The following is a 25433-nucleotide window of genomic DNA, read 5'->3' as shown; positions in this document are numbered from 1 at the left end:
GCCAGTTGGACAAATCTTGCTTGAGAACATGGCTTTCTTTGATGCTGTTCCAAAGGCCAAATACCAAGGGCAAATTATGTGTCTATAGCACTGACATGTACTTGTACAGATACTTAAAACACATGGCAGGTAAAGACTGCACACCTGTCACTGTATGAGTTCTTTAGCAAGAAGTTGATAGGTTTTTGTTTGGTTGGTTAGTTGGTTGGTTGTTTTTATTTTTTTGGTGATACTAGGGTTTAGACTCAAGGCCTCTGCTTGCTAGGCAGGTTTTCTGCCACTTGAGCCACTCTGCCAGCCATGGAAAGAAGGTGATAGTGGCCTCAATTTAGTTCAGAGTAACTTAAATCCATTATTTCTCAGATTGTTAAGTACAGACAAGACTGCACTGTGATTATGGCTTCTAACCAGTGATCTATGAAGACACATGGTATTATTTAGATGATTCTAGGCAATGCATTCTCTCTCTCCTTCCTTAGACAGAGAGGCTTTACTTTATTCAAGTCTCCCTTACAGGTAGGTTTGACCATGTCACTAGATCCTGGCTAATTTATTGTGGATAAAAGTTAGAGGGACTTTGGAGAATCATCTTTAAAGTGGAACGCCTCTGTTGGCAGAATTGTCTACTTCCCCTCTTGTCCTTCCTTCCCAGAATACAAAGAAGGCGGTCTGTGAGAACCATGAGTGAGGAAGCACCATGGAAGGAGACTGGGTTCTGAGGATATTGTGGTGACAACATGAAAATCACATACTCAGGTCTGTTAGTAGTAGCTAAATGAAACTAAGTGACATAGTTTACAGATAAAGTAAGTGGATTGATGTAAGCATATGGATGTAACTATGTCAAGGCAGTGAAGATGGATTTTGCCTGTTTTATTTTCTTAAACCTGAAGGACTTGGCATTTTAGGTTTGGGAGAATATTTGGCTCAAGAGCAGCCTTGTGAAGGGAAATGAATGTGGCAGGGGCAAGAAAATGAATTCAGAAATTGACAATGAGAATTGAAAGATGATGCAATAAGGCAGTGGTTAAAAGTGCCTATAAGGTGATCAAACTTAAAGGATGTATTGACTGATTACTAGACCAAGTGCTGCTGATCTGAGTTTATGTTAAAAAGAGAAAACATAAAAAAGAGAGTGAAAACATAAAGGACTAAATACTGTGTTCGACCAGAAGCTGAAGGATGTTGCTCAAATAATGGAGTAAAAAGTGAATTAACTTTTTCCTGGATCTTTGTAAGGATGTACCTTTCCACATACGTATTGCAATTCCTCTAGCTACATCCAATAAAATAACTCTGCCAAAATCATCTGTGACTGCTGCCAGTGTGTTACACGGAGACAGACATATGCTTTCACCATGGCGTCTAGAATCTGGAAGTCCAAATCTGTTATACAAAAAAACAAAAGCTCAAATCACACTTGAATCTACAAACTTATAACAGAATAATAAAATCCATAAATAAGATAGGGTGCATCTGCTTTTACATAAAGAAATATGAACCTTGCCTGGGTTAACAGTTAATTTACTAGTTAAGCACATCTGACATTTACAATATAAAATACATACATAAAAAAAATAAAACACAGTCTTAGGTAAGTTTTCTGTGGGTATCTATAATCCACAACTTTATACTTTTAGAAAATATGAAATATAATTCATAGAAATACTCTCACAATCAAATTTTAGACTGCTTTGCTCCTATAGAGGCATCTTTTGTCTATTTTAAGTCATTGCTCCTATTCTGTTCTCTTTTTTGTGAGGTAGCATATTTTGCTGACACTAATGTGTCTGCCAGAGCAAGAACTTCTCTTTTTCTAAAGAGTTACTGCTAAACTGCAATTGGCCTATAATCAACTTCTTAGAACTATGGGTAAAGTAGAAGTAAAGAGGTACTGGAAAAGGACTAGCTCATCTTGAGAAGCTGTCCCTGAGACAAAGTGCTCAAACTCTGTTATATGCATTTGAGATATATAGGGCCATTGGGCCAATTTATTGTTGGTGGTACCGGGTTTGAATTTACAGCCTTGTACTTGCTAGGCAGGCACTCTACCACTGGCGTTTTTGCTAGGGTTGGCCAGGACCATTATGCTTCCCTTATAGCGAGGATGACAGGCATGCACCACCATGCCAAGCTTATGGGCTGAGATGGGTCTCACTAACTTTTTTGCCCAGACTGGCCTAGAAGAACAATCCTCCTCCCACTCAACTTGGACTATAGGCAAAAGTTATGGTGCCTGACCCCAATTTCTTGACTGTTGAGTGAATTTAGGAAATGTGGTTTGTTACAATATTTTAAAATACGATGAAAAATATCTTAGAAGATAAGTTTCAATAAATTTTATTAAGAATTAAATAGTTGGCTTTCTTCAGGTGCAGAACATCTTTAAAAAGAGGAGTTGGGGGTATTGTTTTCTTTAGGGTAGTACTTTATCCTAGGTAATAATATTTAAAACCAAAATCAAGCAAAAATCATGCTTCCTCCAGCAAAAACAAAAACAAAAAAACAACCCTCACAGAAGAACTAACACATTCTAAAGCACTAGTGAAGTAAACAAGGAAAAAAGCACAAGCCAATATTCTGAAGAGTGCTTGAATACATCTGACTCCTGTTTTTACTATTTATTTACCTACTTAATTTCATTTATTTATTTGTGAATCAGAGTCTGGCTAAGTAGTCCAGGTTGGCCTTGACCTCACAATCCTACTGCTTCATCACTAAATATTTTTTAAGTTTATATAGCTTAGTGCTAAACTGGACATTTTTTTCCATTCCCATTTAGGTTTTTTTTTTTTTTTCATTTTTCTTTTATTATTCATATGTGCATACAAGGCTTGGTTCATTTCTCCCCCCTGCCCCCACCCCCCATTTAGTTTTTTTTTTAATCAGCATACAGTAGTTGTACAGCGGGGACACACTGTGACATTTTCATATGAGTTTATAATGTATCTTAAAAATAAGTTCACCGTCTCCATCTTCTTCCCTTATTCCCTCTGTCTGAACATTTTAAAGAATGAAACTTAACACTATCATTAAACTAATTTTCCAGTAACTTAAGCTAAAGTTTACAGATGCTTGTTAAAAAGCACACTCAACCAGTACATCTTGAGCACCTGCTATATGAGAAGGAGCAGCTGTGAACAAAACAGACAAGAATCACTCTTCTCATGGAGTTTACATTTTAGTGCAAAAAAGATTCCCACACTAGTGATTTTCAGAAGCTCCAAAGACTCATGAAATTAAATCCATTAAATTAAATCTAAGCATACTAGAAGACCATAAATGTAATAATGCATTTCTAAAAGTACTAAAATGTAAGAAACATGGCAGACTTGCCTTACAGCTAATGGGGTAGCAGGTTCCATCTTTGGCTTTTGCTTCTGGACAGCTTCTTCTTCGTGCTTACTTTTCCAACCAAGCCAACCACTAAAAAAAAAAAAATTTAGAATAAAACTAGAGCCTCAAGGATTTTAAAGTGCAGACTATCAAACTATAAGCTAAAACCATGCTAGATACAAATTAGATAATTTTTAATTGTCAGTTAATTACCTGGCAGCATTAAATAAAGCAGAAGTGAGTTTACTTGCAACTGCTAGTGCAACATGAGATAATAATGGTTGTGTGCTTCCCTGTAAAACAAGACAGGTGAAAGAGAAAACTTAGCAGCTTAGAAAGAATCAAAATCTATTTTCTAAATAAGATTTATTTCAAAATGTTTTGAAAAGTTGTAAAGCCTGGACCAGCAGCTCAGCTTCTTTCAGATGGTAGAAACTTTATTTTAGTAGTAATATAATAAAAAAAATTAATTCTGTAATTGAAAACCACAATCACTAATAGTTTAGTTTACCTTTGGGATTTCTCTCTTTAAAATATAACTAAAACATTAAATTAGGCTATTAAGATGACATTATTCTACTGTGCTATGGTTTCCCATCTACATATAACTGGCTCTTTTCCCTCATTCTTTTTAAAATAAGTATATATTTGTAAAAGTAAAAAGGCAGGTTGGATAGTTCTGAGAAGGCTGTTTTTCAAGTAAGAATAAGAGCTATAAAATGTAAGATCTAACTTTTCTCTATTTAAGGAAGCAATTTTCACCACATATATCAAGTATAGTTGGTAGCTTGTTCTGTCTTTATAAGTTCTCATTTATTCAAATCCTTGGTGGGCTACATAATTAACAAGCCAGAGCTTCTAACTATTGCAAAATATTTAAACAAAATTCAACTACCAAAGAACTCAAGACTTCAGAAACAAAACTGCTTGTTTTATCTTGACTATTTAATACTTTTTTCAGTTAATCTAAAGAATTTAGAAAAAACCTAGTTGTGATTAATTTTAGCTTCAATTCAAACTAAGAAATGTAAATTGATTAATCTTTCTAATGCTACATTACTGTATCCAATTTTTCAGACAAGGTAAAAAAAGTAAGGATAGGTTTACTCATGACTGGTGATGAAACTCATACCTCTAGAGCATAGAAGAAGCCAGTAAATGGATTGGCCCCCACAGTGATATACTGAGACATGGCAGGAGGACTGTTTTTAATTGTTGCATTAAATCCACCTATATTGGAGGCAGTCTTCATTTGATCAAAAGGGGACAGTGTCATAATACCTAATGACACAAAAACAAAAATGCATGATTTGAATATACTGAAATGACACTATCATTTTTGGTTATTACACTTTTACTTCAATTCTATTCTGAGATACTAATCATTTAATTTTATTTAACAGACAAGGGTCATTTTTAAAACTACAAAATCAACATTAGAAAAATATATATTGTCATTTATATTTTCTCTAGCCTATAAAATACTATAAAAACAATTTAAATATTAAGTTTTTAGGTGGTACTGAGATTTGAACTCAGGGCTTCATGCTTGCTAGGCAGGTGCTCTACCACTTAAGCCAAGTCCCAGCTCTAAATATTAATTTTTCAAACAGATATAAACCCAGAAGGTACAAGAAATATATAATCCACCTAAATCCCCAAGTATCAGTTGACTTCTTAGAGGCAACAATTGATTCAGTTCTAATGCTGCCTTCCAGAGGTGGCACATATACACACACACTAGTATACTAAATAAACTGAGGTGTGCCTTGCTTTTTTATTTAGTATCAAGAACACATTCTTCATTGTTTTCAATTGATCCTAGTATTCCCTTCCATGAACAACCATGATCTGATTTATCCACTGATAAGCATTTAAATCGTTTCTGATCTTTGGGCACTACAAAGAATGATGCCACGTCTGTCCTTAATATGTCCTTGCACACCTATTTAAGTCTATCTCTACAGCAATTCTTATAAATGAAAGTGGAAGGTTAAAGGGGACCTGCATTTTTAATTTTTTTTTTTTTGAGACAGGATCTATGTTCCCCAGGCTGGCCTTGAACTCCTGAGATCAAGAGATTCTCCTGCCTCACCCTTCCAAGTAGCTGGGACTATAGTCATGAACCACTGCACCTGGGCTGGGAATCTGCATTTAAAAAATTTTTAAGTATACTGCATACCATAGAGGTGGCAATAATTTACCAAAAAAGGTGAGTACCTGCGTTCCATACCTTCCCAAGACAGTGAAAATATACACACACTCTCAAACATATACTTTGTAGTCCAGAAACCTCAACTTTTTATAATGAAGTTATTTTTCATTTAATCAATATTATTAAATATTCTACTAATTTCCTTCTCCTTCTCCTCCTCCACCTGCCCTTTTCTCTCTTCCTCCTAAAACTCAGGGTCTCTTGTGCTTGCTAGGCTCTACCACTTAAGCCACACTCCTAGCCCTTTCTACTTTACTTATTCTTTGAATAGGGTCTGGCTGAACCTTGATCCTCCTATTTACACTTTCTGAGCAGCTGGGATGGCAAGTGTACACTACCATGCCCAGCTTTTACTGGTTGAGTTGGAATATAGCAAACTTTTCCCTCTGGGCTGGCCTCAAACCATGATCTTCCTCTGGCTCTCTGCCTTCTGAGTGACTAGGATTATAGATGTGAGCCACAAGTCTAGCTTCCATATGATAATTTTCATTTCTAGAGTTTGCCTCTACTTTGCCCCCAAACTGTCAAAAGACACACTGTTTCTGAAGAAGAATCTTGGAAAAGAAAATTCTTTTAGCAAAATCACAGCAAATCATTCAATGGATTTAGAGATTAAAGTGATCAAATAAATCCTTGTAAATGTTGGACTATTCTAAAAGATCAGAATGCCTGTCTCAGAGTCACAAAGAAATTCAAGATATGACATATGAAACAGTGGGACTGCATTACAAAATTGATACAAGTTTTGTGTGATTCTACCAGAACAATATCAAAGAATGAACTGATGGCATATAAACTGGAATTTAAGGTTTAAAAGTTTCTTTTCATATTCCTACATAATATAAGGGGTGGAGTGTAAATTGCTACAAGATATCCAGCAGACAAGGTGGTAATATAGCAAACATTTTAAAAGAATTGACCCTAATTTATTCTGAGGAAATGACTGCTGTGTTGTTTCTATCCTCACACCAATGACCTTTACCTTCTCACAATTTAAGCCATTCCTTTTCAGTGCCAGGTCTCACTCAGACTCTGTCATCATCTGTACATTCCTTGTAACCTTCATAACTTTTTGACTACCTAGCTTTCCATCTCAATTACTTTAGTAACCCCCTGCAATAACCTCACAATTTTTATCAGGAGTTTCAATTCATTAATCCTGTATTTTTTTCTGTTACTTATCAAGCAATTCTTGTGATCATTTCTCTTCTTATCCAGCTTTGATCCTTTTTGCTTTATATTCATTCTTGCAAATACTCACAACTCCTCTGCACCCAACTTCCTCCACATACTCACCTGGCTAAATCTTAACCTGGATTGACCTGAACTTTCTATATTTTCTGCTCATGAAGCAAAACAACTAATTGCCCCCCAAAGCAAAACAACTGGGATTAAAGTAAGGCCCACAATAAAAAAATAATGGTCATGAGACCAGCCCTAGATCCACAGGCCACAGCACCTCCCCTGGAGTCCCCTGACTCCCAGTCCTTGCAAACTTACTTATCAAAGAAACAAGGTGGGTTGACACTAATTTCTCTCAGCGTAGATTTTGCTGACCACATCTCTATGGATTGTTTAACATGTTCTTCTGCTGCATGTTCCTATACATAGCAACACACTGATAGTTGAATCTTGATGAGTGTTGTCCTTTGTCACCAATTTAAGTATGTTTCATGGATTTAAAGTGATATGGCTTATTTACAGCCCCTCTTCCTCTCACCTTTCCAATATATTTGTATCTCCTTTTTTATTAAATTTACATTCACTGTTTGCATTAAGAATGATATAAATATTACTCACGGCTGAGATAAAGTACCTTCTATAATTATATTTCCTTAGTTATGATTTTTTCAGAAGTTATAATTACCTTGTCATTTATGGTTTTCCCTGAACATCTGAGTCCTTTCTACACTTTGAAACACAATGAAATTCCTCAACATAAACCTCCATAAAGTCAACCTCACTGGATAACTTCCTACATCTATTATAGTGGCTGGAGAAGGCCTGTTTGACAAAGTGATATTTGAACAGAGACCTGAATGAAGTGAGGGAGAAAGCCAAGAGAGGTAAAGTTTTCCAGGCAGAGGAGCAGTAACTATAACTGCTCTGAAGTGATAATATGTGTGGTACGCCTGGAGAACAAGAAGATCAGTGTGATGGAACACAGTGAGGAGTACTGTAGAGACAGGCCCCAAAGAGGTATCGTGAGCCAGATAGGCCCCGTATGCCACTGTAAGGCGCAACCACAGGAGAGACAAAGAAAAAAGGAGCAAGGTAGATAGGAGGAAATCAAGAATTCAATTTTGGATGTTCAGTTTGGATATCCAAGGAACAATGTTCAGAAGGAAGCTAGAAAAATGACTACAAAGATCAAGGAAGAGGTTGGGACTAGACATAAAGTGATTCTATTTCTAGTTTCCCTTGTTTGTGATTTTTTAAAAAGTAGGGAGTGGAAACATTTATTTTGAAACCTAAATCAACCCCAATCTGGCTTTCATCCTTACCATTAAATAAAGAGTCAAGAGTCAATAAAGAGCTCTATCTTATAAAATCCAATGGACCCTCTTCCTTTCTTGATCTCAATGAGACATTCCAAGTTAACCATTCCCTCCTCCCCCAGTTTATATCTACAATCTCAACTTCCTCCCTAAACTTCAGACTCACATGTTCGATTTGCTTGCTTTATACTACTATTGGAATGTATAGTTTTAACCAAAAAAAAAAACTTGTTAAAAAAAATCTCTCTTGATTTGTCCATCTTGAGCTCTTCCTCCTCTTCCTTATTCTCATTTTAGTACACACAATCTGCTTGTCTACCTAGTTGCTCAAACATAACAATTCAGAAATCCTTGAAGGCTGGGTATAGTGACATATCCTGTGATCTCAGGACTCAGGAAGCTGAGGCAGGAGGACCATGAGCCTCGAAGCCAGCCTGGGTTGTACAGTGAGACTCTGTCTCAAAAAAAAAAAAAAAAAAAACCCTAAAGGGATACTTGAAAATATAAATCTCCTACTTAGAATCCACCAATCTCATTTACTGGATTTAGAATAAAATTTGACCTTCATATACCTATGTGACCTGAACTTCATCTACAACCTCCAATCTAACTTTCTCCTGTTCCCCTTCATCTTAACCATCAGATCTTACTAACCTCCATTCTGTCTTTTGAACACTCTAAGGTCTTCGAGGTCCCTGGCCCTATACCTTTCTTCCTCTGCTTAGAATGCTATTACAGCTCTTCTTACAGCTGGTCCCATACCCTTCAGCTCTCAGTCTGAATGTGGTTCCGGGAGAGGCCTTCCCTCACAAGTCAACCTAAGTACTCTATTCTCAATCATAACCATCTGCTTATTTTCCTCATGATGCCTATTAGCATTTTGACAATACTGTATTTATTCATTTAGTTTCTTTATTGTTTGTCTTGCTATCACTGGACAGTAAGTTTCATCTGAACAGGGGTCTGGACTATCTTGTCTAGCATCAATATTTGTCCCTAGGACATAATATTTCTTTACTTGTTGAATGACTTAATTCAACCTTTACATAAAGATGTACATAAAACAAAGTTTATTGGACAATTTGTTTTTTCATTTGTAGGCTGGGGATTAAATGAATAGAAATACATTTTCTATCCAATCATTTTCCCCAGCCAGTGTCAATGTTCCAAAGTTCAATTAACAGAGCAGGGAAGATACCCTGAACTGAACTCAACACTTTGGAATTTTTATGGTAGCATTTCTGTTAGCAAAAAAAGTAAAGACACACTGAAACATTTACCAACAAGGTGCTTATTCCAGAGTGTTCTATGTAAGAACAATGGAGAACTATGCAGTGAATAGAACCAGATGACTTATGAGTCTGATACCTGCTGTCAGCCTTCTAAATTCACACTGCTCCCTTCCCTAACTTACCACTTTGCATACAGATCATGTTGACTTCTGGTTGAATTCAGACAATGGGAAGTCCTATCAGGAGATCCAAGAGTGAAAGGAAAATGAAGTCAGGACCTCTATTCCCAGGCTTCCTCCCTGAAAGCTGGCTGTGACCCTTGAGCCAAAGTCATTCTGCCTTCCAGGCACTGATTTTAATTATCTCCAAGTTCTGGAGCTGTTCCCTGCCCTTATCTCTTTAGGCCTAGCTTGGCTGCTAAGAAGCACTGGGACACTGAACTATATGGTTTTCCTACCATATCTTCATAAATAGATCCTCTGTATCTAAACCTTTCACTTATCCTATGTGTACCATCTGACTCTGGCTGACTGAATGTATATTTAGTAAAATTGGCAAAAAGATGCACTGATTGGAAAAGGGTTATGGCATGGTTGCTATAATACTATTTATGAAAACATATTTCTCCACAAGACCATATACATATCACAGACACACTTACACACATACCAGAAAATCTACAAGGACGTTACAAAATGTTTTATTTCCAAAACACCAATGATGAGTATCTCTGATTTTTTTTCCCTTCTTCTCTTTATTTATGTACTGGTTGAATTTTTAACAAGCTTATATTACACTGATAAAAAAAGACTTTTTTTTACAACAGTATTTCCTTCTTCTTGCCTCCCATTTTAAAATTCAGTAAGAATTCACTCCTTCTTACTAAGACTATGATAGTTTACCAGTGCTGCATTTTTTTTTTTTTTTTGAGATGAGGCATCACCGTGTTGCCCAGGCTGGCCTTGAATGGGCTGTCCTGCCTCAGACTCCAGGGTAGCTGAGATTACAGGTAGACATGATACCCAGTTTCTCCTTACTAATTTTGAATCCTCCAGCCTCTAAATTACAACCAAAGTGATTTTTTTTTTTTTGGTGGTAGTGGGACTTGAATTCAGGGCTTCGTGCTTGCTCAGCAGACACTCCACACTTTGAGCCACGCCTCCAACCCCAAAGTGATTTTTTAACACAAATGTGATTCCTTTGCTCAGAATTCCTCGGTAGCTCTCAATGTGGCAAGAAGAAAGTTCTAAATGAAAACTTTTAGATATCCCTCTGCATAGTACATCAAGGACTTCAAAATCAGACCTCTCTACGTATCTGGCCTCATTCTTGTCAGTCATCCCCAACACTCATTTCTCCAGCATACTATGCACTTCTCCCCTGTGCCTATGTACATGTTGGCTAGAATGTCTCCTTTTTGCTTGTTCTCCTGGTTAAGTCCTACTCATTCTTTCAATGTCAGATTAAAGTTAAGCTCCTCTCCCCAATGTCAAGGCTTGGTTCCCACAGTTGCTGGTCCGTTTGTCCACATAACAATTGTTAGGCTGGGACACTCTAGCTATTCTCATGTGTTTCTTCCAATTAGACTTGTGTTATAGACAGCAAATACTGTACCTTTTCATCTCTGTACTCTCTCTGGTCTCACTATGTAGCCCAGGCTGGCATCAAACTTGCTGTCATCCTGCCTCAGCCTTCCAAGTACTGGGATTACAGGCATGTATCATCATGCTTAGCTTTCATTTCTGTATTCTTGACGCCTAACATAATAAGCCCTCTAAAACTGTTGCAAGAAGAAATATTATCTACATTCTGCTGGTTTAAAGGTTACATTTCTAAAAGACTGATTTACATGGTCAATATGTTGACCAAAACTGTCTATACACAAACTAAGTCACACAGTTACTTATACCTATATGATACTGCTACTGTTGGCCTAATTAAAACTGTTACTACTTCTTAAAGACATAAGCCTGAGTCTGTCACTAAAGGCAATGCATTTTTTCACACAGTAAGTGTCCATTTCAAATAAACGAGACACTTCAATCAAAATGTGTAAGAAGTAAATTCTAAAAAGAATTTGCACTATTAATACTTACCAATACTAGCATGATCAATAATAGTGTCAATATCTTGTAGACCCCATTTCTTATAAGCTAACGGTGGTGGTTGTATATTCTCATTGCCTGATGCTGCAGCTGTCAAAGATAAAAATTAGACAATTCAAACTTAATTATAATGGATAAAATGCAGTTTTACAAAAAATTAAATATATAATCATTTTGTACTCTAAAATTTCAAGTAATAATGAAGCAAAATTAGAAACAAGGCAAACAGATATATTCATGCCATGGGAACACACAAAAATGCAAATCTTTAAAAGACTAAGCTGACTTGTGCAAGGGACATTGGCAGACCCAAATTAGAGAAGACAACCATTAGAAAGCCTACAAGATCACTAAACATCAAGGTGAATTCAAACTGCACTTGATGCCAAGTAAGAAATTGCTCCTGGCTGACAAAGTGCGGGAAATCCTGGTAACCCCATCCTGTGATTTACTCAGTGAAAAAGTAAACTGAGCACATGGAGAGCACTGTTTCTAATCTAGGTCACTTAGCTCCAACTTGATAGAAATATTAACAGAAATAGTACTGCCAGAAAATTCATGAAATGCCAATCTTTAACTATGTCTCTCTTCCTAGTGAGTGATGACATTCCCCTTGCCAAAAGTTTGTGTGCAAAGTCCCATTTATAAGGAAGTTCCATATCAGCATACCACTGAGTTTTGGCTGTTTGCTCTGGAAAGTGAAGAAAGATACCTTATAATTCTCTAAACACTATATATTTGATAGGCAGGTCTACAAAACAGAATTCTCCTAAATGCTGAAACAAATGTCACAACGATTTGCAGCTAAGTAACCAGAATTCTTCTTAGAGCAACTTACAATAAGAGAACACTAAACTAAGTGGCTTAATGCCTTACTTTCTGGAAGACAAAATGATTTTACAGTCTTATATAAAACAAGTAAATAGGAATTTAAAATGGTGAAAAATTAAATGGCTGACAATGCCAGTTACAACATAATGGTCTATTTCTAGTTAACTTTATTAATAGAATTCTTACCTATAGAAAAATAGTAGTTTCTTTGGGCATGTATATTAATGGAGATTATTTTAAATGTTGTCAAAATAGTAAAGTTTATAATGAGTTAAATTTAAATAATTTAAAAGATAATGAAAATAGGTATAAATTCAAAAATATTCTGACCTAATACAAAAGCATGTAGCATTAAAAACCAAGATTTAAGAATTTTACCAATCACAATCTGCTAAAAGACACAACAAAATTTTCTATTGCAATATAAGATAGTACAATCTCCCAGAAGAAATTGCTTATTTTGCATTTTATAGTCAGGGTGGATTTAGAAACAATTTTATGAAGTAGCACAATATCCTAAACTTTTCAGAGATCTGTCTCAACCATTTAAGAGTTAAACTAAGGGCTACTAAGGTTCCTCTACATCATCCAAGAAAAAAGAGGAAAGAAGTAGGCACTGCTATTGGTATTTTTACGTATGCTTCTTCTTCATCATATTTTAACATCTCTAAAACCAGGATCTTAAAAATCAATGGTGTGTCTTTCACTAGCAACATTTTTCTTCATAGTGGTAAAGTAACAGTGCATCTTACAATCAACTGCATCTTGAACTTGATAATATACCATATCCTTTTCCAAGGACACAGTAGCATCACAATATAAGCCATGGGAAGTAAAAGTAAGAATTCTTGACTTGTGTAGTTTTCATCCCTACTAACATGGTACACTCTACACACATGGAGTTGGACCTCTAAGTTTTCCCCATTTAGAAGTATTCCAAGTAAGCAAAAAGAGAGGCTGATGTGGACTTCCTTCTGGGCCTTGCCTACGTGGTGCAAATGTCCCTGAACACACTGACACCTTCTCCTCAGCGAGGAAAGAAGCAACGTACAGCATGTTGGTCCCATAGCTGCTCATCTAGTGAGAAGCTGCCAGCTGCAACCAAATTCCTAACCAAATGCTGACTGTTGGTGCAGGTGGAAATCTCACTCCTAACCAAGACACGTGTCTGTGTTAGTGAAGAAAGCCTGCTGCTCCCGGGTTGCCACTCTCTGTTGGCAACATATAAAGAACACTGATGTTCAGCCTCACTTTTATCTCACTAAGCAATCTAACCCATTACCTGTCAGAGCAGGGGTTTCCTTTATCATCATTTTTCATGTAGTTCTATAAGTAGGTCAATTAAATAAAACCAACAGCATCAGGAGTTAAATAACACTTGCCAAAAAATTACCTTTTGCAACCTGGTTTCGACAAGCACGAAGGGACTGAAAAAGGCTGAATCCATCAATGGTCACAATGGCAGCTGGATATAAAATACTCAACTCTTCATTCTATTTGAGAAATTAAAAAAGGAAATGACACATTTCTTAAGCAGATATGGCAAAATAAGCATACTTTACTTTTTTAAAATACCTGAATTTCATGAATAACATAAAATTAAATATTATGACTAAACTGTCCAATACACAAAGAACACCAGGAGAGAACAGTTTAAAAAAATGGAAATTAATTTCATAATGCCTTTTAGCCAAAGACTTAAAATTCTTCTCAAATATGAGCTTTTGTATATGGTGGAAATGTTCTCAGGATAGATGATAAGAGTGACAGTTTTTTTTTCAATTTCATAAATATAAGCACAGATATAAGCAATATATAAAAACAGAAATAAGAACTCACCAGAAATCCTAGAAATGTCCCAGTGCAAATGCATTCATACACATTTGCATAGAAGCATATCACATAGTATTCTAAGCCACAACTCTTTATTTCTCAATATAGCCTGTTATTTTTTTCATTTTAATAAGTGAACAACTCTTTTTTTTTTTACATGGCTCCACAATAGTCTATTGTGCATACTTTTTTTTTTTTTGAGGCAAGGTCTCACTATATTGCCCAGGTTGGACTAGAAATCCGGAGTCAACTGATCCTCCTGCCTCAGTCTCCCAAGGAACTGGATTACAGCCACTGCACACAGCTTGTGTACCCAAATTTACTTAGCTAATTCTTATCGGTGAACATTCATCTTAGCCTCTTGCTCTCTATAACCCATGCACCACACAGCCAGCATCACCTGCATGAGACACAGCAGATTAATTCACTCTCTTGCCTCAAACTCTCCAATGGCTTCCCCCTGCATTTGGAATAAAACCTGAGCTCTGGCATGTCACATGTCTAATGTGACCTCACATCTTCTGCCCTTACTCCTTCAACAGGAAGATCAACATCACTTCAGTCCTTTGCATGTGCCTGCATCTTCTCCATCCAGATTTCACCTGCCACATTTTCTAGTCATTCAGGTCTTAGCTCAGTGTTTCTCAGAGGGCTGTTCAACATCCCCTATCACAAACAGCATCCCAATTCTCTTGTCATAACACTGTTCCATCAACGTGATGACTTCCTTCATAGCAGAGTCTGGAATCACCTTGATCTCTAGTTGTTTACTGTGGTTTCCCTCCATGGCCCCCAAACTGCAAGCTCCATGTTTGACTCACCACCAGTGAATCCTCAGAGCTTATAACTGGACTGGACACAAAATAGGCAATATATAAATATTTGTGAATGAATGAGCAGCTTGTCATTATTGTAAACATGTCTGCATCACTTAGCAGGATTTTCCAGTAGCATAAATTCCTTCAGGTGAGTCTGTTGGTGACAAAGTATTCACAATTTTCATTTTCATATCTATCTCTGATAGGTCTGGGAGTTATGTTGAAAAGAAGCAAATACACATGTTTTTATATGTAAAAATTGGTAAGTCAGATCTAAAGATGCTTACATAGCATACAGAATGACAACAAAGTCTTTCTTGCCTGAGTTTAATTATTTTTTTAGGGACTGGGCATGGTGGCTCATACCTGTAATCCTAGCTACCTGGAAAACAGAGATCAGAAGGATCACAGTTTCAGGCCAGTCTGGGTAAAAAGTGAGCAAGACAAAGCTTGCTTACTTGACAAAGCTGGGCATGGTTGTGCAAGCCTGAATTCCAGCTCCACAGGAGGCATAGGTAGGATGATTGTAGTTTGGGGCTGGCCCTATGTAAAAGGCAGGAGGCCCAAATAACCTAAAGCAAAAAGGGCTGGAGACATGGCTCAAGTGGTAGAGTGCTTGCCTAGCAAGTACAAAGCCCTGAGTTCAAATCCCACATACATTTTAGCTAAAAGGTGATTTTCTTGGCTTGTATAGCAAATAGCAAGCAAGCATTTAATGTTAGTTATATTCTTCCATCAGTTCTAAAAACGATAGGCATGACCAAGTTTAAAGTGTTACAAGAATCTTAATCATCCAGTGAATTTGCAGAGAAATGGAAAACGTCTCTTGAGAAGTATCTCAAAATCCCTGCACCTTAAGACACAGATCATCTTAGGCTTCCAACAGCTCCTTCTTTGTTGCCTTCAATAACCCTACTTTCTCCCACCTCCTTACGGTGAACATTGCTAAGACATACATTTTCAGCTAAGAGTTTTATTTTCCTATGCCCTTTACTTGGAAGAGTTCATTATCTATGACTTTAATCACCAATCCAATCTAGTCTCTATGCCTATACAGTCTTGTATCATCACATGATGCTGGTATCTTCATTTTATTTCCTACTACTGCCTCAAACTCAACATGCTTAAAGTCACATTTAATAACTTTTACTTACAGTCAAATGCTATAGTTCGTCTTATACTTTTATCAATGGCACTCCTTAGAATGAATGCCTTTGAGTTATCTTCTACTCATTTCTATTTTTGTGTTCTACATCTCTGAACAAAAGCCAATGTTGTCAACTGTTGCTTCAAAATGATTTTTGCACTGGTCTTTTCTCTCTTCTGAAGCTGTTCTAATTCTGGTTCCTAATAGTACACATCTAGTACACATAACTTAAAAAAAACAAACAAACAAAAACAAAAAAACCAGACAACTAGACAGTGTAGTGGTGCATACCTGTAACCTTAGCACTCAGGAGGCTGAGGAAGGAGGATCATGAGTTCTAGGCCTCCACCACAGAGCAAGTTCTAGAGCAAGCCCTGTCTCAAATGAAGTCAAACTAAACCAAACCAAAATGAGACAAGACAAAGACAAAACAAAACAATGGTAACCAGCCTCACTGATGCCACTGTCTCACAACTCCAATTCATCTTGAAGAAAGAGTCCTTCTATAACTCTTTGATTATATCACTTTTCTCATAAATCTTTAGGAGCTTCTCTCATCTTCTGAATGAATTCTGATTTGTACTTAATGTTTGAGTTTATGCAAAATTGGCCACTCTGCCTATTCACCAGTTTCTCATTATTTGCAAACATAGGTCCCTTTGTTGTTACATGTAGTCTTATCTTTGAATCTTCCCTCATTCTTCTCCTGAAACACTTTCCTTTCTTTTCCCATTACTTAAATTCCATGCCCACTATGCAAGGCTTAATTCAAATCTTACCTCCTCTATGAAATTTTCTCTTATCGTCTTAGTCCTAATTAAGCTACCTATTCACTAAACTTGTACAGTTTATTCTGCCCTTAGAAATTAGCAATTATTTAGGTACTTCTTTATATAACTGATTAGTCTGTTTACTAGATTGTTTCTTCTATAGTTAGTTCTGGCCCTTGAATCGTGCTATTTAAGTCTGTATATGTCTATACAAACATACATTTATTTACTTGAAATCTCTTGGAAAACAAGTAGTACAAAAAAGAAGGCATATCATACAGTTCTGAGCAAATAAATGCAGACCAAATAAAAGCATATTGGTGTAAGTGGTTCTGCAATTAGTCTTTGACTGTGAGATGAGAACTTTTCTTTTACTAGGAGTAATTTTGACATCTAAATCAAAATTAAGAAGATATAGTTTTATATATACATACACACATTTATCTTAAGTCAATAATGCAGTATTTCATTTAAAAATACAAGCAGGAACAGTATTCTGTATTCAGCTACAAATAGATTATATTTCTAGAAAGACAGCATAGCTAACTGTGGTCCTAGGCAAAAATATCGTTAAGTTTTCACACAAAAAGTCAGGGAGAAATGCCTTCAAATTACTTTGAACATAATCTTTTACACTACCTGCTCAGTCACGCCAGGATGTCGGGGGATTTCATAGGTCCTGCATTTGAGCTGAATCACTGAGTCTTCATTTAAAAGTTGTGCAAGCAAAAGCACACCATTCTAGGAGGAAGCACAGAGAAGGGCCCTGCTTGTTTTCTCACTACTAAGCCTGAACAAGTATGGCAAGGCGCACAATATCATTTCCCCAATAGTGTTCCAGGGACACCAGATATTCTCTTTTCAGAAGAATAGCTTTTCTTCTCTGAACCTTCAATCAGAAGGTTCCACTGCCTGTCCACCCCCATGAAGCATAAACAACACATAAAGAAGTCACAGTTAGTAAACTGGACATTCACGACTAACTACTACAGTCAATTAATGCTTTCTGACTGCTGAAAACCCAACTCACCTCTGTGTAGAAGCGCACATAACCTGAGGTAAAACCCACCACAATGCAGGTCCAGTCAGGACGCCCAGTAGAACTCCTGTAACAAACAAAGGTCATGATCTTAACAGCTCAGACATCAAAGCAAAGCAAACAGGTAATTCTTATTTGTCCTTACCTCTTTTGACTTGCTAGTGGGATACACAGAGCACTAGTTACACATTCCCTAAAAACAAAAACATAATCACATAGAAAAATCACATGCTTATGCACTGAATTTATCAATTACTTTTATTTCTTTATAATTTGATGTTAAAAGGCAATTAAGTGGAAGATGACTTCTGTGGACTGGTTTTATTTGATGCCTAGGTAAGAATACATATTTACAAGTAAATATGTATCATCTGAAATTAGTAAAAACAGTATTTTTTCACTCTCTATTCTCATGAAGAGCATTCAAGAAAGCAAAATTTTATGTACACAACTGATTGTACACAAAACCTGGAAAATCTTAAATGATAACAGGCACTCATTTGCCACCATCTCCCTCTCTTCCACATCAGATGAGAACTTCAGCCCACCTCCTTGTTTGAGATCAGTGCTGGGCAGATGGAGGAGGAACTCCCAGACACATTATAGGCAAATTGCATTTCTGTGTGGTATCTTCCTCCAGAAATTTACTATACTTCAAGTGACTGGTTTCAGATTCTGCAAAAATTAACCTTGGTAACTTATTTCTAAACGTATGATGTTCCCTAAAAAAGATTTATTTATTTTTTGGTGGTACTAGGGTTTGAACTCAGGACCTCACGTTTGTTAGGCAAGAGCTCCACCAATTGAGACATATCCAGCCCTTTTTTCCTTTAGTTATTTTTTGAATAGGATCTCATGGCTGGCCTTGGGCTGTGATCCTCATAACCTATGCCCCCTGTATAGCTGGGATAACAACTGCGTGCCACTATGTCCACCTTCTATGTTGAGATGGGGTTTCACTAATGTTTTTCCTGGGCTGGCCTTAAACCATAATCCTCCTGATCGCTGCCTCCCAAGTAGTTGAGATTATAGGAATGAGCCACTACGCCCAGGCCTCCTAAGAAAAAAGACTGCTTTCCTGGCATGCTGATTTAAAATATTGTCAAACACTCAGAGCCAAGTCCGGGAAATAGAAACAACTTCTACAAACTGGTTTTTGTTTAAGCTGTCAAGCCTCGTGACCATTACCAGCTTATTCAAAACCTATAAACACTCCTGCCCTATCCAACATACTAGGTAAAAAATGGAAAAAATTAACCTGTTGCTTGTTGTTTTACAAGTAATATTTTTTTGCTTTATATTTCTGACAGACATTAAATCTTTATAATGCTTAGGCTAAATGAGAAATGTTATCTTTTACTTTGATAATAGTAGAAAACATTTCACTGATCATCTGTAATGTGCCAGGCAGGCATTAGGCACTTCCATTTGATCATCTTTCATCTAATTCAAAGTCTGAAGGATCTTCTTATTCATTCTGATCAGATAGTTTTCTATCATAAAATTTAAATGAATACAGTTTTTGACTCAGTGTTCCAGGCTAGCAGCTCCATCAGGTAACCACTTAGAGATCATGGTTCTCCAACTTGCATTTCTGAAGTATTTGTGGGTTTAAGAATGAGTGTAACACTGTCCTTTTCAGGTACAAGCTCAATACTAGTAAAGTAGGAAGACAATGGCTGCCTTTCGCTTTTCTGGATGAAAAATTAGTAATGGAGAGCACATGGAAAAGACAAAATGTAAAAAGGACTTTATGAGATTCGTTCTGAACTCTGCCTGAAATCTTCTCCAAACTAGATTTTTGAAAAAAAAAAAAATCACGATGAGTAAAATTAAAATTTGCTGAGTAAACCATTCTCTACAACCTTTACAGCTGTGATGCATATACATTACTAAACATTTCCTGATAGAATTTCTTAAGTAACTTGCAAAGAAATCTACTTCATATGCACATTTAACACTGAGAGAAACAAACAAACAAAGAAATAACTGGTACCTACCCTTCTTCAACATTTAAAGAACCACTCCAACCAACAGCAAATTGCATTTCTTCCTTTCCTTTGTCACTATATTTCCATTTTGCTGAAAAAATTAAGACACCATATAAAACATAGTATACTAAGGCAGCAACTGATAAATTTTGCTCTTTCCCTTTAGAAAGATAAGTAAAAAATTTAATACTTTTCTATTGATTGACTTGGATGTTTCTATAGATAAATATGAGATGTTTAAAAAAAAGTTCAAGATTTTTGTTAAAAAACCTGGTTTCCTACCCTTTTATCTCTTTCCTCCAATGAAACCCATGGAACACACTATTCTACGCATAGTTCTTATAGCACAAAATTATTAATTCCCATGCCCCACCCTACATATTTTATTTATAAGACATTTATTTATTTTATTTATTTATTTGACTAGGTTTGAACTCAAAGATTCGTGCTTGTAAGGCAGTCACTCTAGCACTTGAGCCATGCCTCCAGCCCTTTTTGCTCTGGTTATTTTGAAGATAAGGTCTCACTTTTTGCCTGCAAAAGTGAGTCTGGATCATGATCCTATTTTATGCTTCCCACCATGGCTGGGATGACAGGTGCATGCCATCATGTCCAGCTTTTTGCCATTAAAAAGTGGGTCTCTCAAACTTTTTTGCCCAGATTGGGCCGGAACTGTGATTCTCCCAATCTCTGCCTCCCAAGTAACAAGGATTACAGGTGTGAGCCACCAGTTAAAAGACTATTACATCAGGCTATTATAGGACTAATTTTATCTTCAGGTAACAGAAAATTTTTCTATTAGGTTCATGCCACTGAGGATAACTTTGCTTTATAAGGCCATTCCACAGCCATTTTATATATATCTTATTTTGTTCAGTGAGGTTTTCCATATCTTATATATCCTCAAATCTTAAATTTTATAAGATGAAAACTTACACTCCAAATAAAAATGTATGGTGTAACAAGTTTTCAAATTATACCTGAAAACCACACCATTCTTAAAATAGAAATAACTTTTTTCTGTTCTATTCTATGCATTAAAATAAAGGCCACAGATGTGAGTAAATGAATAAAAAAAAAAAAAAGGCCACAGGACAACAGGGTACTTACGCACTAGAAACACAGCTTTTTGCTCCCGAGCAATAACCATGAGATCATTGGTTGGTGATAAGGATAAAACACAATCTTGAAGCCAGGAACTTCTTTGTGTTTTGCAAGTATTTCCTTCTTCTTCCTATGGGTAAAAATACAATTTACTATAAATGAAAACATATTTCAACTTAGCTTGTCTGCCTTAGGAGGGCAAGAGGGAAGAAAAAAAGGAAAAAGAAGCTGGGCACCAGAGGTTCACACCTGTAATCCTAGCTGCTTGAGAGGCTGAGACTGGATAGCTCAAGACCTACTGGGTGCAAAAAGTATATATAATGCCTGTCATTTCAGCTACTTCAAGAAGCATAAATAGGAGGATTGCTGTCCTGGACAGCTTGGGGAAACAGCAAGACTCTGTCTCCAAAATAACCAGAGCAAAATGTTACAGATTCCCAGTAATTTTAAGTTTTATAATATTCCTTATCAAAACACGCTAAGGATGACCAACAAATACCCAATATAAATAAATCTGTCTTGAATATTAATGAAAAATTTTTAAACACAAACAAGCAAGGCACTAGAAGAGTATCAAATAAGAATCATTCCAGTAATGGCTCAATGTTAGGAAATTTGCTTACAATGAGACAGGTGTGATATCTGCAGTCAGATAACAAAGAATCATCACTATCTGATGATTGATGGTTCTAGGATCTACAAAAGTATGCAATAAAATGTGGTATTTCTTGCCTTTTATTTAGCCTGCAAGGTATTATTTTTTCTAAACTGGATGCTTAGTTATTATGTAGGTAACATCCTGTGGCTTAAATTCAATGAGAATAGAAAGGTCTTCTTTGGAAAGTCTTGCTCATGTTCCTGTTCTCTAGCCATCTAGTTGTCCAATCGAGAGACAATCAGTGAAATCAGTTCTATGAGTATTTTCAGAGCTACTTTATACACATAAACACATCTACTACCCTTTCCTCCCCTTTTCCTTACAAGAATGGTAGCAAAAGATATGTTTAACAGTTTGCTTTTTGCTCTAACGTATACTTTAAGACTTCACACAACATGAAGTTTCTATATCCTTTTTAATGGCTGCATAGCATTCCATTTTATGAACGCACCAAATTTATTTAACTACCTCCCTATTGATGGACATTTATGTTGCTTACAATCTTGTGCTGTTACAAACTAACTATGCTATGAATAATTTGCCAATTCATTTGTGTGGGACTGAAACTGCTTGGGTCAAAGGGAATGTGAATTAATAAATTTGCTAGCTATTCTCAAATTGTGCTCCACACATGATGTACTAATTTGTAATGTGACTAGTAATTTTTTTAAAAAGTGCTTGCTCTTCCATAGACTTTTCAAAAGATGTCTGAACTCTGAATCTGTCAATCTAAATCACAAAAAGTGTCACCTCCATATACTTCTAAACTGCATTCCCTCATGCTTGAGAACAGGTATTTTCTCATGGGTTCTGGAGGATCCAGCTCAATGCAGGGGCAGCAGGAATATAAATCAAAAATAAAGAATGTGGATCTGTATGAAGTAGTTCCTGTGTCTAATCTTTGAATGGAGGCCCAAGTAAAAGCAAAGAGTAACCAAAATAGTGGTATAGTCAGGAAGAGGAACCCTCAGCTGGATCACAAGGAATTAGCATTAGCTTTCATAACACTCAATCTCCACATCATTGAGAAAGCTCAGGCAGGGAACAGGCTGTACAGAACAATGCTCCGTGGAGCCCAACAAGAGCAGCAGCGCACATTTGCTGGCTGACGATGCAGGCCCATAATTTTGCTTTGTACCACAAGGACATTTGCCTACCAATTATTACATTTTTGGAAAAAGCTCCCCACACTACTGGAGTCCATAGTCACCAATATTGCTCCCTTGAAGCTAGTGATCCTAAAGTAACAACATAACTGACAAGGTAGTTAATTTCCCAAGTGAGGCGTGAAATTTAAAAGAACAACAAGAAAAAAGTATCTTATCACTTAAAGGTGCTACACCAGAAACTACCTTAATTTTCCAAAAAAGTAGCATGCAGTTACTAAAATTAGCATTAAGTGCATCCAGATCTATAGAACGTAGGGGAGGGGTGATTAGGGAAGTAGCTCCGCGGTAGAGTGAATGCACAAAGTCCTAGGTTCCATTCCCAGCACCACAAAGCAACAACAATACAAAACACACAAAACATAATCCTGTTGCAAGCAAGGGGAAAAGCTATAATTATAATTTAGTGTGGCTTACATGTCAAGAATTTTCTTTGAATTAAGACTGTGAAAACTTAATCTGCACAAACATAGAGGCCACTACTGTGGCTTATGAAAAGGAATTCTTTCTGAACAACTAGGGCTATAGCATACACTTTGAAATATTTCTTTTGATTTTAAACCCACAAATATGTCAAATGATTATTCTTTCACAAGGTATCAGGTGATGAAGTTGCAACAGTGTAATAGCTGGCCACTATGGGGGTCGGGTTGGTAAATATCACTTAGTAAACATGGTGGCAAATGTTTTCTGTTGTATGACATACTGTAGTTGGATCACCACTGAAGTAGCCAGGAGCAGTTTCTCAAAGCTTCCAACCTTAGTCGACAACTCCAACGTTCCTAACTTATGTTGTTTTTGTCACTGTGCTAACTTTTACATCACAGTGGTGTAGCAAAATCCAGTGTAATTAAGGAGCTGTCAGCACATTCACTGTAATTCTCAGCAGTTTGCCACCTAAGTCATCCAAATAAAATACTCATGTATACTTTTAAAACCAGAGACATAAGTGCTCCAGCAATGTTGAGACACAAAAAGAAACAAAGAAAACTATATGACTGTTTTTCTCTTTTTCACTAGTTTGCTACTAATATATGCAGTGCCTAATATTTTTCAAACTTTTCTTCTTCTTTTAGTTTAGGTTTTTTTTTTTTTTTGGTGGGGGGCTCGTGGGACTTATTCCCAAACAAACCTGTATACAAAATTAATATGTGAAACAGGTAAGGCAGAGATGGGGAAGTTATACAGCACCTCTGTCGAATCCTACAGCTTCCTCAAAAATGAAAAGTACCACCAGTCAAGGCTATTTTCCAGACTGAACCTAAAATGCACAAATGAAAAATATTGAGGTCCTTCCAAAAGTAAAATGGGGCAAGGCGTGAACTCTTTCTAAATTTGATTACAAATGTCAAAGAAAAACTCACAAATAAAATTATTAACAAAACCCCTACAACTTTGATCTCAGCTTTTAACCTTAGAGAAAGTTAACTATAACTCAGTAACTTTTATAGTTTTACTTCAGCTATCAATTAAAGTAGAATTAGTTCTGCTATTATTCATTCTTAAATTATACATTAATATGATCACATTTTTATAAAATCTTCTGTGCCCATTCATCTGCCTACTGAGCCTTCTATCTGTATAGAGCAATAGAAAAATGATTATTCTTAGATGTTAGACTGTTCTGTTTGCATTTTTCTCTAATATCTGAATTTTCTATAATACATATGGTAAAACAATTTTATTACTTGCAAAAAATTCATTTCACAAATAATTAAAATGGAACTCCAAATCTAAAAAGCATATTTCTGTATTTCCTGAATGATTATTTGATACTAAATCCATGTGCTCCACTAGGTGCCATGGGGAACAAGAAAGCACCAAATAATTCCTACTAGACTTTTGCTTCCCAATGTTTGATTTTCAAAAATGGGTATAGAGAAATATTTCACCTTTACAAAACAGACAAAAGCATATCAACAATAAAAAGCAGGTGGCTCAGAGCTGTTTTATGTCTGTAAACAGCAAGTAGAAAAAAGCATACTCATTTACCTCTATTTGGAACACAAACTCGAACAGCCTTTTAAAGATGCCATGTAACAATTTATATCAAAATTTTAAGTGTACATATCTTTGCCCTAGTAGTTCCACTTTCAGGAATTTAATGGAATAATAAGCCAAGGTATTATTTATTGAGCACTTAGTGTGTTCCAGGCATATCTCATTTAATCTTCATAATAATCAGATGCTGTTATTAGTCTCACTTTAGAAACAGGGCAATTGAACTCAGGGAATTAAGTAACTCATCCAAGGCTTCATAAATGGCAGAATTAGAACAGAAATTCAGGCAGTTTGACTCTTAGTCCTGACACTATGTGCCCGCCTGTAGCCAAAGATGCATAGTAGATGTAAGGAATTTCGAAGGAAGGAAGAAGAGAGGGAGCAAACAAAACCAGATGTCCCACAATAGATGTGTGATTAAATAAACACCAGTACATCGATGTAATAAAATAATATTTCTTGAAAAGAATATATTTATATGTGCAGATATGGAAAAACTATCAAGTTTCATTTAATGGAAAAAGCAAGGAATAGAGCAATATGTAAATGAAAGTCTATTTGAATTTTCAGGTAAAGAGGGTGAATTAAGCCCCTAAGTTTTACTCTCATTCTCCTCAATACCAAAACTCTACTAAATACAACAGTAGAAGAATTTGTGGGATGACTGCTGGGGGCTGGGGATCAAACAC

The 25433-nt window shown here is 36.3% G+C and overlaps 1 protein-coding gene and 1 non-coding gene across 2 annotated transcripts in view; both read right to left on the bottom strand.

Moving 5' to 3' along the window:
* Positions 1-25433, bottom strand: part of Rab3gap2 (RAB3 GTPase activating non-catalytic protein subunit 2) — a 95759-nt gene that overhangs the window by 43626 nt on the left and 26700 nt on the right. Inside the window, exons 3-13 of the mRNA XM_020157737.2 lie at positions 20926-21049; positions 19825-19906; positions 17970-18017; positions 17816-17891; positions 17425-17526; positions 13611-13710; positions 11378-11476; positions 4469-4617; positions 3550-3629; positions 3337-3426; positions 1247-1386 (exon numbers count right to left, since the gene is read on the bottom strand). Of these exons, the coding sequence (XP_020013326.2) occupies positions 1247-1386; positions 3337-3426; positions 3550-3629; positions 4469-4617; positions 11378-11476; positions 13611-13710; positions 17425-17526; positions 17816-17891; positions 17970-18017; positions 19825-19906; positions 20926-21049 (1090 nt within the window). The remainder of the gene's footprint in view (positions 1-1246; positions 1387-3336; positions 3427-3549; positions 3630-4468; positions 4618-11377; positions 11477-13610; positions 13711-17424; positions 17527-17815; positions 17892-17969; positions 18018-19824; positions 19907-20925; positions 21050-25433) is intronic.
* Positions 9142-9273, bottom strand: LOC141414439 (small nucleolar RNA SNORA36 family). Its single transcript, XR_012439467.1, has one exon. It is a non-coding gene; the product is annotated as a small nucleolar RNA SNORA36 family (small nucleolar RNA).

This window comes from Castor canadensis, chromosome 11 (assembly GCF_047511655.1).
Source record: "Castor canadensis chromosome 11, mCasCan1.hap1v2, whole genome shotgun sequence".
NCBI lineage: Eukaryota > Metazoa > Chordata > Mammalia > Rodentia > Castoridae > Castor > Castor canadensis.
Note: the sequence above shows the minus strand (reverse complement) of the source record. Positions and strands in the feature narration are given on the sequence as shown.